At 45.7% G+C, this 15,819-nt stretch overlaps 1 protein-coding gene across 1 annotated transcript in view; it reads right to left on the bottom strand.

Annotated features, from left to right (window-relative positions):
- Positions 1-14,403, bottom strand: part of gpc4 (glypican 4) — a 30,995-nt gene extending 16,592 nt beyond the window's left edge. Inside the window, exon 1 of the mRNA XM_035649750.2 lies at positions 13,688-14,403. Within this exon, the coding sequence (XP_035505643.1) occupies positions 13,688-13,844 (157 nt within the window). The 5' untranslated portion in view covers positions 13,845-14,403. The remainder of the gene's footprint in view (positions 1-13,687) is intronic.
- Positions 14,404-15,819: the final 1,416 nt, after the last annotated feature.

Consider the following 15,819-nt stretch of genomic DNA (forward strand, 5'->3'; position numbering starts at 1 on the left):
TAGAGGCTCTGCTGTTCATATGGAGATAATTAGGGCAGGGCGCTACTTCCACCTACTCCGCTTCTACACTTCACGTCTCTTACAAAAATAGAGTAATGACAAGTTTATAGCAGGTTTGGCCAAACCAATAATACTTCTTAGCTCTCAGTTCCATACGGAAAGTCCAGGAGACTGAAATGTGCTGGCAGGGGACGACTGAATATGACTGCTTTAATAAAAATGTGGGTTGCGATGCCAAAACTTATCCAATACTGTGCCCTGATGCCGAGTGCTTCACTCCACTGCTGCTCTGTGGCCGTCAGTTCCTTTAGGCTCGGAGACAGACAGTGTGGCGGAAGTTGTTCATTTTATGTACACGTGTTGCGGAGGACATTCACTCTCGAGGGCCTACAACGTTACGTCTCACAGTCTTTGTGGTATTAGCGCTGGTTACGTTTTACAAGGTCCCAGTGTTTTGCGCTGATAAATAACTTTCTCCTCCAAAAGAATGGTGCTACAGTGACCTGGACATAATCCACAGCACACTGTGCTCCTCACAGGGAGCGACAAGCGGCCTCAACTGTGTGGCTCTATAACTCAGACATTACGTTTCTCTCACTACTAGCCAATAGTCTGTACGGGATGTAAATCAAGAGGGCAACCGCTTTCAAGATTTAAAGTTAAGTAGTAAAACTTTTTATGGAAGTTGTAACCTAAACATCTGCAAAAATATGTAAAGTCAGGACCCCCGACAGTTTTTTTCTTTTCTTGTGCTGCTATTTTGAGTCATAAATGCTGTATTTGTTCATTTTCGAGTTTTCAAATTTCTGGTTGAATTTTGGAGGCCATATTTCTTTCTATGTCTGCAACAACTAGTTACCCCCCCCCCCCCCCCCCCCCCCCATGAGGATCACCATATCCATCCAATGCAGTTTTACAAAGAATAAAGCAGTTTCCACAATGACATGACGTTTGACTTTGCCTCAAATTTATGCTGTCAGCCGATCAGAAAGCCGCCATCCCTCGCACGATGAGTCATGACACTAGTGCTGATTCGACCCATGATTCAGCATCTAGTGTGATACATAAATAAGTGGAGCAACTACTGGGAGGAAGCCTCCCAGTAGAGGAAGCCTCCCAGTGGCGGTGAGCCTGGGAAAACATTTGCAACCCCGTGTGACACGAGAGATTTACTCCATTCAGAACAATGCTCACCATCCATTTATGAGACAGGAAGTTTTGGTTTAGCGTTGCAGTCGCTGGAGTGGTTATTTTCAGCTACGCAGCCAGCCACACGGCTTTGGATGGTGTTTGTGTAAAATTATGTTTCCTTGTATAAAAATCGGGAATTAAAATCTATCCCACAGCGCAGCTGTCAAAACACCCAAAGTGCCAAATGTTCCTTGACGTATGGCATGAATATGATGTGCAAGAAAAAGGCATGTGCTGCTGTACAGCACGAGGCGGAGCAGGAGGCATTAGTCTCCATGTGTCATTCGCTGCTTTTACACAGAACAACTTTGCCTCTGTCTCATTCAGACCGACAGATTGTCACATTAAGTTGTTTATTTGTGCCAACTTGTACACATTTGGTCCAAAATGTGAATAATTATCTGAAAGGCATTTAGTCTGACAAACACTGCACACACTGGGGTCCATAAATCGGAGCTCTCTGCACCAGAGTCCATTTCTGATTACTAAACCATTCAGGGCCTCTGGCCAATTAAAACTCTCCATTTGTGAACATTCCAAAACGCTATCATCCATGAACATTTACCCAGAAGCCCCTGGGGAGATTCCACAACATTGGCCCGGCCTCTCGCTCTGTATGTTTCCCTCTCTTGTCCCGGCCCTGCATCTCCGGCTTTGTCTCCCAATACAAAAGCTCCCTGCCTACACCACTTCCCAGGTCACTGCTTTGTCAGCGCTTCAACTCGCTCCTGCACTTCCCAAATAAGTCAGACACCAAATTCCAACCACTGGCGCTGTTCTCAAAGTTCACCCGCTGGTGTTTGACTCTATTCAAAAATTGCAAATTCAAAAGTGCTGGGCAAGATTCAGTTGTTAGCGATTAAAACTTCCTTAAAAACTACACATCAACACCAAGAAAATAAAGGCTACGACTATTCTAGAGGCTGACTTTTTTGTGAAAGATATCAGAGCTAAAGATATGTTACCTTTTCATATTTTGGGGGTCAGTTAATCCGTGTTAATACTCATACAGTATACTGCAGTGGGCACTGGGGCACTCTCAGCACAGTGCAACACTTGAAAATAAACATTTGGTTCAAAAGGAGCAACGGCACAGCCCATAGGAAATTAGGTCCCAGAAAACAAAAGGTCAAACCCCCAAACAGGTGCCCAAATTCTGTCTCTAAACACGAGTGAGCCGGAGGCCATGATTAATGTTAATACAGTTATGGGGAATTCATTCTTCACACAGAGGTGGCTTGTTTCAGGATGTGGTTGAATCTGGGCAACTTTCAGCCCGTGCCCTACACCACATTTCTGCAAACTTGTTCGACTTGCTTCTGCTATATAAAGCGACCACTCAAGCCTGTGACAAGAATTTGGGAATTGCACGGAACAACAGATTCGTACATAAAAAGTAAAATGAACACCAGAACACACGTAAATCAAGAAACTTTCCTACCATCACTCGGCGGGGAACCGTTACTTAACAACTGCACTATCTAATCTATCAGAGGGAGTCGGAGGCAATGATTCACATTAACAACTAGTCTGATCTTTCACCCTATGCACATCTTTCTTTCAGGTTAAATGCCTTTTGATGAGCCACCCTGCTGCAAGTGTTTGATCTACTGCTTGTACCGCAGATTCCATTATGACACCTTAGCCGTGTGTGTGTGTGTGTGTGTGTGTGTGTGTGTGTGTGTGTGTGTGTGTGTGTGTGTGTGTGTGTGTGTGTGTGTGTGTGTGTGTGTGCAAGGAGAGCGAGATTGTGTTATGTTTAAGATTTGCAGAGACAGGCAGAGGTTTTTGTCAGACAAAACGAGAGGACAAGTTACAGCACAGCGCGTTTATCACAAGGGAGGAGAAGAGGGGGAGAAGAAAAAAAAGAGTACAAAAGACCTTCCTGGCTCGTCCCTCTACACCAGCCCTCCATCTTTCCACTGACTCATGGCGCACAGATGAAAACAGACTTTAAAGGGGGAAAATGAAAAACACTCTTTACTTAAGGCCAAGTGCTTTACCATGGGACGCTGCGCAAACACTCTTGTGCCGTAAGAGAAATGGACTACTGTTGAGCAATCTGTCCTAAGATGTTCTTTACACACTGCTTGAGAGCCACACACCAGTGGGGCAAATCCGACTGCTTCGAAGCTTCCAACTATTGCCATGGTAATCGGCAAACAAAGCGCTGCGTTGGTTTGTCATTATATATGCATTCGCACAAAAATCCCAATAACCCATGAATTAAGAAAAGGTAAACCAACATCGCTCATTATGTATCAACATTATAAGTTATTCTAAGACAAGGACATTTCAAATCTTAGTGATAGTTTGGTGCGTCACAGCATAGCATGTGACCGTGTGCTAGGTTTACAAAGTTCAACAGCACTAGCAAGATATTGAAAAAGGCAAATTAAATCTGGAATAGCTTAAAAAAAATTTGAGTGTCAGATATGCCAAAGGGAAACTGTCATATCACAAAACAACGACGAGTTTGGCAAATGAAAGAAAACTGTATGTAACAGATTAGCCACTTTGAAATGCTGCATGCTGATAATACTCACTGAAGTCTTGTAGTAGAGTTTTCAAAAGTGTTGATACATTCGACACCACTTTTTAAAAAAATCAATCGAAAACACTGAAGCAGACCTACAATCAGATTTTCGAGTTACCTAAGGCCGCTTAAAAAAACAGGATGGAAGAAAATCAACTGATCCTCCATCTGCGGCTGCTCCGTCGTTCCCCTGAAGGGAAGCCATCACGTGACTGGAGGCTGAAGCTCGGTGACCACCATGGCGAGTCCCAGGGAAGTACAGAGGAGTATGGGGAAGGATATATTTTTTTCCTATGAGGCAGATTCTCAAAGAAAGACGAGAGACTCCAACAAGCCTATTTTATAACGGTTTTACAAATCAACCAGAGGAGAAAACACCACGAGTTTGTCTAAACATTTGATGGACTGGCCCCCTGACCATTTCAAAGAATTTAGAGAGGTTATGTTGCGTTAATATAATTTAATAAGTGTCATTTATAAAAGCCAAGTGGCTTACGATGCTGTGATGTGATGCAGATGAGGTCACAGCCTCAACAGCAGACTTATGTAACATATCTTGACGCTGGACTGCGTCTCACACACACACACACAGATCAGAGGGAGGGACTTACTAACACCACACTGTAACAATTCTACTTTTTACAATTTAAAGAAAATGCAACACTGCAAGCATAGACAGGAAAAGTATTAAATGTAAATGTACTCAATTGTGCAGAGAGATGCCCCGTGACAGTTATACTATTACATTTTATCATTATTAGTCATTCATTAAAATTCTTGTTGAGGTGTAGCTCATTTTTTAACGAATGATTCTTTTCATTATAACTCTCCTGATTAGTCCAAAGTGACAAAATGCTTGTTATTAAAGAGGGGTGTTGCTTTATTTAAATGTAACATTTATTAACACAGGGGAAACCCACTGAGACCACTATACTGTCTTGCAACAAAAAACAATAATGACATGAAGAATGTGTAGGCCTACAAGGTAGGGAAAACATTCAAGAATAGAATTAATAATATTGGTATGTGATCAGTATTTGAGTATCGATTCGATACTATCGTATCAAAGTCTAATATTTGGGTATCGTGACAACCCTCCTGTGAAGCCCCCAAAATAGCATTCTGGACAGGCCTACACACAAGACTATTTAAGGAGAATTTAATGCTTGGTTATAAGCATTTCCATGAGTAAGTTCCTCATTGCAAATCATGACAACCCGCACTTTGACCGCGCAATAAAAGAATTCCAAAAATGTCACTTTGTTAAAACATAGCGAGAGAGCTTTTAAAAGACTTGACACACAAACAATAAGTTTCACCAGTGCCAGTAAAAGCCGGCGAACCCCTCCTAAGGACAGGGAGCTCTTTAACAATGTTTATAACAGACCATCCAAAAGCAGCTGAAGTCCACCAGATGTTGAGGCTGGACGGGGCTGGACGGGGCCCGACGCAGCCCCCCCCCCCAGGCAGAATGAGGTCAGGTACAAGATCAGGTTTCTGGAAGCTCAAAGCAACAAAAGGGCAACAAAGATTCTGATATACCTGTTGGGCCTTACGAAACTGGACACCAGTGGAGGCGGTGGGAAGAGAACCCCTCATCTCTGATCGTCAAAGGGACGAGAAAGTCTAAACCTAACGGTACAATGGTTTAATGGGCCCCAGTCATGGATGGCTCAGCCCCTTCCTGATGATATACTGAATCCGTCAATGTATCTGAGCTACTTTCCTTTCCGATGACGTACAATGTTTCAACCCCTGATGCGATCACTCACATTCCCGCATAACAACTAATTTTCTGCCAGAGGAACCCACCCTCCGAACACACAAATCATTTACAGCTTTGGAGCCATCATCTAGCAAAGTAGTGGATCCTTTCATCTGTGCGGTTTCATTCCCTCCTCACTCGCTTATCGGCCCCTCGCCAGCAGGACGCCTGCCATTGTTTTCTTCATGTTTTAAATTTGAGTTTTGATGACCTGCTTTTAACACATGGCATTAACACGTCCGTCAAATTCACAGAGCCGTGTGAAGCGGCCAAGGACCCGCCCACCGCTGCTCTGTTTGAAAGAAGAAAGGAAAACCTGGGGTTTTGATCTCAAACAATATAATTTATGTGAAAATAAATCTTAGAGTGAGCCGCAGACGGAAGGATTAGGTAAATATTAATAAACCTATTATACTAACTGCAGTTTGGAAAAGTGAGCTAAGTGTGAGTGACTGCCTCATCAGTGGGAGTCTTGATGTAGGCCTAGGGAATAATTAACAGGGATTACAGCCTGTCTGGCCTGCACCCAGCACTGGGGTTTCAGCCCAAACACCCAGGCAAGTCCCTGGCTTCATTCCCTCACCGCGCTCCCTAACCACACTGGCCTCTGGAGAGTCACACAAATCCTAATGATGATCATGACTATCAACACAGACATCAACCCCACTGCGGCTTCAGAGGAAATCAATTAACTTTGGGCGAGTAGCACCTAGATCATGACCGCACCCCCTCGCTGCGAAGGCCTCAGTGAGTGAGTGGAGCGACGGGGAGAAGGAGGAGGAGGGGGGGTTACACTCCACCCCTGCAGTTTGGGATCAGAGCCCACAGCCGGTCGCCACACTCCTCACAGCTGGCTGAGGGACACCAGTGCCGAGGTGATCAACACAAAGGAGACGCGCAGCGGCTCAAATATCAGAAGGACAAAAAAAAAAAGAAGTCAGTTGCACAAATGGACTTTCAGCAGCCAGGAGTCAAACGATGGAGGCGTGGGTGGTGCTTAAATGTTCAATTAGGTACCGAGACAATTAATTATGTGATACGGGAGGGAAATTTCCTGAAGTAGAGCATTCACTGTTTTTAATAAGCCAGGTCACCTCCCAAAGCACCGTGTACGTGAGGCGAATTATACAAAAAATATGTAATAGTGTCTCCCGACAGATGGAAAAGAAATCAAAGCTGAGAGCAGCAAAGCGAAGCAAGGAGTGATGTGTTCTAGTTTTGGCCCGTACATCATCCCATAGCTGTTCTTCACAGAGAAAATGACAAAGGGAAAAAAAGAAGAAGCTGACACTAGATAAGAGAGGTAGGTGGGCTGAATGTAGCAGGAGCGGGAAAATGCCACTATTGGTGGCGAAAAGGGTGGACGGAACCCAGAGACGAGGAAGAGAGGAAAGACCAGGAACAAAACAAATCCTCCCAGAGGAGCTGCTAAAGAGCGAGAGGAGCAGAGGGAGAAGAAAATGGACTGATATGTCAGATGGAATGATGGGGTGGGGGGGTGGGGGGGCCTTTAACAGCATGCATACAGGAGTGTTAACAAGGAGTTTCGGGTTGTGGGGGGTGGGTGCTTCCCTCAGCTCAAAGTAGGAAAAACCACAAAGCCAGATCAGGATTTTGTTTGCATTAGACAAAAATACAACCAGGATTCACCAAACTATAAAGTTTAACTGTGCCAACTCGTGGCAAAAACTGCACCGTGGTGTTCTTTGGTTGGAGCCTGCTTCAAAACTGTGTGAGACGGACACGTGTGCTCTGTTCACAGGGGTTACTGAGAGGAGCAGGCTGTATGTATGAGAAGCCCTGAATGTCGAAGTGAAGATGAGTCACGGATCATGCATGCATCCAGTTACCTCCCCAGATTCCCCAAGCCTGTCTCTCTCTCACACACACACACACACACACACACACACACACACACACACACACACACACACACACACACACACACACACACACACACACACACACACACACACACACACACACACACACACACACACACACACACAGCCTTGGTCCGCCACTTCTCCGGGATATTCCGCTTGACACGCCATCGGACAAAACTCTTTCCCCGTCAGTCAAATCCCCCTTCTCTTTCTCTGTATGCCTCAGTTAGTCCCTCCAGCCCTCTTTGTTGCCATGTGTTCCCAGCTCCAGGGTTCCCTGTGTGCGGGTCTTGGTGGTCCGGTGTGGAATTCGGTGAGGAGGGGGGGAGGCAGACCGGCCTAAAAAGGGGGTGCTCAATTGTTCCCACACACAGCATCCACCCCCCACTGATCTGTCGCTCACTTTTCCATTTTGGGGGGGGGGGCTGGCCAGAGCAAAGGATGAAGAGAGATAGAAATAGGCGTGCGCGACACACACACACACACACACACACACACACACACACACACACACACACACACACACACACACACACACACACACACACACACACACACACACACACACACACACACACACACACACACACACACACACACACACACACACACACACACACACACACACACACACACGGCTATTGAATTGATGCTACACTAGTAGCATACTAAACGAGCGTAAGAGGGAAACTTAACATTCCACAGTTGTTGAAGAAGGTGGCTACCCGGGCACCGAATTAGGTCCAACAAGTCATTCCATCCACCATGCAGGATCCACGCAACTAATCCAGTTAGGTTTAGTAGGATACGTGTACCATCTGTGCACAGCACTTTTTTGGTGTGTGATCATTGTGATAAGCAGATTTGTTTGGGTAACTCATAACTCAATGATAACTGTCGCTGGCTGAGCAGTGAGGGAGGCCATGAGAGCGCCTGATGGCAGAACTGCCGTTCTGCGATCGCGGGAAGCTGATAAGGGTGGCGAGATACCGCAGAGCTGGCAGGCACGTGTAGACACCCTCCGTCCATCCCTCCCTCCCCCTCTGGACGCTGAAAGTCACAGCCAGACTACCGCCGGGTTCACGGGACCTTGACCTCATGATACCAAAACTCAATTATTCTGAAGGCTTGCCAACAGTTACAGGGGGACATGTCACACACACACACACACACACACGACAGGGAGCAACAGGGGCCTTCACATTAACACTGCTTTCGACTGATCTCCGAGGATGCCACTAAAGAGGAGCGACACCAAACAAACACTCCCAATATATTTATTGATTATCCCATGGACAGTTCACTTGATGATCTGTAGGATTTGGAAGTCAACATATTTGATGACTCATAAGTCATTTCATGAGATTATTGAGGAGTTGATGAGCCCTGCCCTGACATCCACGGGTAACCTGATGCAGACAAAAACAAAAGCTGAGGTCAGCAATGAAGGCTGAGATAATTGTATTTTACTAATAATTTTGGCCCCTCAAAAATCAAAAAACAAATCTTGTTTGACACTTTGTTTTCAAATAGGTCGAAGACGCATATTTGGAAAAGTAAAAAGAAGAACTTGGACAGTTTCAAACCATTGGGCTGCAGCAGTCTATCCCATCTCTCAGGAATGTTATCAGAGTTTACAGTGCATGCTTTGGCTTTAATGTGGGATCTGACCCACACACACATTCTCAATTTTCTCCACAAATCAATCACTGATATTAGTGTTGGTAAATCTGAAAGCAACCCAACGGGAATTCTTTAAAGCTTTGAAGTCATCGACTGCTCATTTCCTTCAAAAAAAAAATATCCAGATTTACACCACTTTTTAACCATTGACACGAGACTGATTCTACTACTGTGATGTAATTCCTTTGAATGACTTCACGTATACAACATCTAAATCTAATCAAATACAGTTTTACTGGGAGTAATTCTTTATTACCACCATGAGTCAGACTTGCACGAGTGAATACAGGGTACACCATACACCTTTGGGTGGGACTAAGACAGTTTCTCGAAAGACACGCCTGGATCCCTTTTATCTCTGCCTCTGTAAACCTGGCGAAAAAAAACCCAGTTTGGACTAAAAGTGTTGTTCTTCTTCTGAGGACCAATTAAGAAAGACCAAAGGAACCCCTAAGCGTTCAAAACCTTTACATAATTTAAGGGCTTTGTGTCTTCTGAGAGACAGCCTTCAGTTGCAATTTTAGACCCAACCATGTGTTTCTACGTTGTCTGACAGAATTTTTATTTCCCATGGAAGAAATCCCCTCTCGTTTCACCCAGCCAACATTTCACTCAGTTGGCGGTTTGCACTGTGATGAAAGCAGACAAAAACACACAAAGTACAACTGCTAGACAAAATATTCAACCATTAAAAAAACAAACTAAAATATCTCAAAAGGAAATATCAACTTCTTAAATAACACGTTTGTATCTGCATGTTAGAAGTAAAACCTTTAAACATTTTTGGATTAACGATCAGGCAGGTTTTGGACTCCTGACCTCCCAGATGCATCAGTAGTGAAAGATCACAAAAGTTATGTGACAGATTTGCTTTGTGTCTATTTATGAGCATTTTCAACACCAGTTTTTTTAAATGACTTGAGATTAGTCTTCATCACAAAGGGCCACTTGCAGCGTACTCCACATGAAACAAAGAGGGCCGTTTGTATTTTATGGGACTGACCTTGAGAGGCAACCAAGACGTTCGGTTGGTAGCTTATTAGTTAATTATTACAGGCGTTAAAATGCCACGCCGCAGTCCCTACAGTGCAGAGCCACTCAAATATTGGTCTTTGAGCTTTAAAAGCTGCCACAGACTGTAAGCGCCACAGTCCCTCCGCTCTTATCTTATCTGCCGAATGTCACTGCAATAACACAACCGGTTATTTTCCAAACCATAATGATGCAGGGCGTGCAGCCACCGGCTAAGGAGGGAAGGAGCCCTCACAATGTGAGACTGCAGAATGTCTCGGGCTCGCCGAGAGGCCGATGCGCTGAGGTCATGCGCGCTTTGAGTTTCAGTCATAATGCACTGAAATGATTAGGAGCAAAGGGACGCTCCTCGTGCTGAAGGGAGGGGGAAAACGACCCTCTTCTCTTTGATCCGTGCCATTGTCCCATACCTGGAGCATGACATCAAGCCTGGCTGTCAGGGTAAACCAAAACAGATTTTGCTCGAAGAGCTACGAAAATGGGATGGCGCAGCATCCAGCCCTGTGACGAGTCGCCTTTGACATACCAATCTGGTCGGCGTTAGCTGCTCTGCTTTCAGGGCGAGCGAGGGGCTGCTCCGTGTTGCAACGGTGCAGCAGCCCTCAGCAGATACCGCCTAGCATTTATCAAATATAACTGTTTCGAAAAATAAACACTACCTAGAATTTAGCAGATAGCTACAGACAGTAATGATTGCTTACAATATGTATCTGTCATCATTAAAACTGTGAGCCTAATTTATTTCCACTCTTAAGTGAGGTATTCAACCACAAGCCCTAAACAAATCAAAGAAGAAGAAAAAAGAGTCTTGAACTGCTTCCACGTGAGTGGTAAAAGATTGATACCATGGGATCAACGAGGAATTCACCAACTGAGCCTGCTGTTCCTCTGTATCCCTTAATTCTGTCTATGCTCAGGCAATCAGGGTTCCCATTTCAGTTTTACTGCATTAAAACATCTTTATTGAATCTCGAGTCTGGTTTCGGCTGAGCCCGTCGGAAATTTGACTGGTAACAAACATTCTTATCGCTGGGCTGCCAACAATAACACGATGTTTGTGGTTACGAGAGGCAAGTTTTTTTCGATCCACGTGTCTCCAATAAGACCCATATTCCACCAATCTGATTTACGGTGCCTGCATCAAAAGAGGTAAACATTTCAAAAACTACTTATGAGACAACTGGCAACAACACTGTATAATTTCAAGTGGGTCTCCTCTGCCGCGAAAGCATTGACAGTTATGGTTAAAATGAAAATCATACATATTGTAACAGCAAACTTTAGTTTAAAGTGGAACAAAGTTATTTTACTGCATCTTTTGCATCATTTGTTATTTGTACTTCTGCAGATGTTATTAGCATTCCCTTGATTAACAACTTCAGACGTGGTGTACATATGAACATAAGTAATGGTCTAACCCTTGCACAACCTCACATCCAGTTCAGTTCAAACACAGACTCTGTTATGGTTAGGAGAGAATTAATGTTTGGAGTTTGACCCATTACAAAGAGTAGCAGTGAAGCCCTGACAAACATGACCGAAGTTCAATGAGGCACATCTGGAGCCATCTCTCTGCAGCAACGCGAAACATTTCGGGAACGTGGGACTTTTTGTATTCTGTTTCTTTCCTCTTTTTTTTACTTTCTGGAGACCCCCAGCACTCTAATGACAGTAGACCCTGTTGCTTTCTATGGATCAATTATCTCAGTCTCTATCAATGACAAAGAGCCGCTCTCTGAGGTTGGCCCTGCCCAAGGCCCAGACATACACCGGCAAATCTATTGTAAGGAAAAGGCACGTGTGTGTATACAACACAAACCTGCACAATAAAACTGCCCTCATTCATTTCGTTCTTTCAAAATCCAGAGAAGCAAGACAATAAGATCCGACCAAGGCAGACATGTTGGGGTACTCTCAATGACATTTAGCATCACAAAGACATACAGGCGGAAAACAAAAAGGACCTATAGACTTATAGAAATGCAGGGGGGGGGGAGATAAGTTCTCTGCCTCTGTGACAGTTAAGTCCAACTCAAATTCTAATGAGCTGCTGTGGCCTCAACAGAAAAAGACAATCTGAACATCCTCTCACTATGTAAAGTAAACTCACGGAGGACATACAAACTGGTCACGCTTGTCAGGTGAAATAACGCTGTGAAGAAAACAGAATGGGTCTGAAAGGTTTATGGTTAAAAAAAAAAGAGAAAAGAAACAGGGACAAGAGGGGAAAATGTTTTCTTTTTTTTCCCTAAGTGGCAAAATGCCCGACTGTGATTATCATTCAATCCAAAAATGACTTGGGGGAAAAAAGGGAGAAACATGACACAAACGTGACAGTAGCCATTCCTGGAGGACGACCCACTTTCACCAAATCAAAGACGTCACTCTGAAGCCACCGCAGAACCGGACAGAAGTTGCGGGGGGGGGGGGGTTGGATCTACGTGTGCATATTCATTTTAAGCACCATTAAGAAAAGAAAATGAAGAGGAAATGAGAGAAGGGAGGGATTTAAAGTATGCAGGACACAGTGGAATTTCAAACCCCAACCCCCTTTCCCCTGCTCCCCTCAAGCCTTCACTGTAAAAAGCCCCTCCACAGAAGTTTCCATTACTTGGGTTTGACTCATGATTAGCTAAGTTCTTTTGCCTCCTCACCTCCGTCTGACTGATAACAAGGCTGTTCTTACGTATCACCGGGCAGCCTTCGTTCGGGGGGCCTTCCACCCTGTCCTGCAGACAGAACTATACAAGTACAACGTGTGCCCCTCCAAAAGGAAAATGTAAAAGCCACAAAAAGAAAAAGATCCACAGGGCCTTGTTCACAATGCATAGCAATGTTTAGCAAATCACTGCCGGCCCGCCTGCACTTCACAGCCATAGGAAGCCTGGAGAATAAACACAGGCCTGGCTTCTTTCAGTGGGGAGTCGGGCTCCGTGTGTTGATTATAGCCCCTTTATTGTTATGAATTACCTACAAGTATTTCCTAGATGAAGACTATATTTACCCACCGGAGTAGTGAATGGCTGCCAGACGCCCCCCCCCCCCCCAGAAATGTTTCACTGCTTCCTTCCTATACTTAACATCGCACTGTAACTTCTAACAAACGATAAAAAAATAAAACACATCTGCACGACTAACAGTGTTTCCATACACACATAATGTCGGTCACCCCCCCCCCAAAAAAATAAATAAATACACAGTTTAATAGTTTGTTGTAAAAGTTTCTGTCCAATGACTTCTAAACGACTTGAAATATTTTAGGAATAAATATGTGGGGGGGGGGGGGGGGGGGTTATAAGTTGGTTATGACTAAGAAAAAGTTTGGAGCAAAAAAAAGCCCGAGGACACATTGCACTGATTTTGACCCGGTCCCTTCACATGCTAACTCCGCTAGCTTCAAAAGTTCTCAGGGGCCGTTGGACCGCCGAGGAGACCTCCCGGGGCCCGCGGACTAGTCCCCCGACCCGACTTTGGGAACCCACTGCTCTGGACGACAGTGTTTGTCGTACACAAGAACAAAACAAACAAAAGCACAAGCACACACGCACACACACACACACGCACACACACACACACACCACTCACACCACTCACCGTTGACCCCTTTGTTGGGGACGTCGTTCACGTTGAAGCCCTTGGAGCTGTACGCGGCGCGCACCTCGTTGCAGTTTTTCAACTTTTGCTCCGCGGTCGCCGACGCGGACAACGCGACCAGCGTGCAGGCGACGCACAGCAGCAGCGGCGTCTTCATGTCGTGTCGGTCGGTCAAAAAAACAGACAAACTAAAAAAAAACAACAACAACAACTAGCACAAAAGGGGGGTGGGGGGGAGGGGGGGCGACACACGGAGCGACGACCGCGCAGGTAAGGCTAGGACAAAGTTGCGGCGACTCCCACGCCGAGCTTCCTCATGGAGACGCGCCGCTTCTCTTCTTCGGCGCAACAGACGCGTCCTTCGCCCGCAGCTCCGAGGCCACGACGCGCCGGCGACGGGGAACAAACACGGCGCGGGACTCGGCTCGAGGAGGCGGATGTCTGGCTGTCGAGTCCCCGAAAGCAACGCGGAGAGGCGACAACTTCTTTCTGATCTCAGAGTCACAGCGCGTATGCCGACGGGGCTGCAACCACGGGTGGAGACGGTGGAAAGTTGCCGGCGATGTGTTCGTCTCCTTGTCTTCCCTTTTTTCCTTTTTCCCTCTGCTTTCTTTTCCAAACTTGACGACGCCGGGGTTGGTTTTTTCCCTCTCTCTCTCTGCGGGACAGAGCGTGGACTGTGCGCTTGGCCGCGGCCGGGGATCCAGATGCGAGCAGAGGAGGGGAAGCGCAAAAACCCCCCCTCAAAAAAAAAAACCCTGGTGGAGGCGCAGGAATGAGTGGTGCGAGTTCCGGGGACAAAGACCCGGAGATCGGGAACACCAGGGGTGGAGCAGCGGAGCAGGGACTTCCAAAACCCCCGGGATCTCTGTCGGCGATGTCTAGACGAGTGGTGCTGGGTAAGGTAACCAACCGGGTGCTGGAAAATCCGGACTGGAGGCAGGGGGCGGAGCCGCGCTGTGGCACACAGGCGCGAGGGCTCTTCACGGCTATTGGCCCTCGTGACACAAAGAAAAATAAACATTCAACAAATGAAAAGTGACGAAAATCACAAATCTCCTTCACTACAGACCCTCATTTGACCCGTGTTTTAAGGTTGGGGGGGGGGGGGGGTCTTGTCTCTTGGTGAGGTGATCAAAAAACAAAAACCTTTGAAGTGAGTTTTCTGGGGACCCCTTGGAAAGCACCCCATTAAATATGTTCCCTCTGCCAATTTACTAACTGATTAACCTTACTTACTAACCAAAATGTTAATGTCGCATCATTATTTATGTCCAAAATAGTTTTTCCAAATTTGTTTTGTTGCGTGACAACACTTTGAGAAGAAAGCACGTGACACAGAAGAGTACATCCCAACCCCCCTCCAAATGTTTTATTTCTGCTCAGCCGTTGTGATCCATCCAGTGGACCTTGGTTTTGTTTAAAAGCCTCCGATTAAAACCTGGCTAGTGTTACAGTAACCATGGAGTCAAAAGAAAATGACAGGCCTGTTCCCTTACACAAACACTGGTCAGGCGGCGTCCTGTTAGCAACGGGGCAGTGGTGTTTTTAATACGCAGCTGCCTGTCACACAGAGCGGCCAGTGTCGTAAACTACAGTAAACAGTGGAATGGACGCGTGTTGCAGCAGCTGTAGGTTGATGGAGACGACAAAAAGGAATAGGAAATGTATAAAACAGTCAAAATTAATTCAGGACTATAGGATGCTTGGAAATAAGTGGGAAACACATGGGGTACTGAACACAAACACGCTGAGTGCCCCGCCGTTGCGGTGTACATTTGAAAAAGTAAACAGGGATCAGCCGAAAACCTCTATTGAACACGCCATAGCTCGTGTTAAAGCATCAGCTGACGCCTGAGAGATAAACACTGAGATCTAAGAAAAGACTGTCATCTGTCCTCCCGCTTGCTAAGAATATCTCTGGCCTGCCGCAGTCGTATTTCTTTTACATTTTGTTCCAGGGTTTTCTTTTTTTCCATTCTGGGGCACAGTTAAATCTGCTGTCATGCCGCTTTCTGCCTCTGACCCCTGCCCTTGTCACAGCCCATCGCATCTTGTTACACTGGGGAAAAAATCCCCCAAAACAATTTAAATTCAGATTCCACTGACGAGACAACCAGTTCAAATCTATG

The sequence above is a fragment of the Scophthalmus maximus genome, chromosome 9 (genome assembly GCF_022379125.1).
Source record: "Scophthalmus maximus strain ysfricsl-2021 chromosome 9, ASM2237912v1, whole genome shotgun sequence".
Taxonomy (NCBI): Eukaryota; Metazoa; Chordata; class Actinopteri; order Pleuronectiformes; family Scophthalmidae; genus Scophthalmus; species Scophthalmus maximus.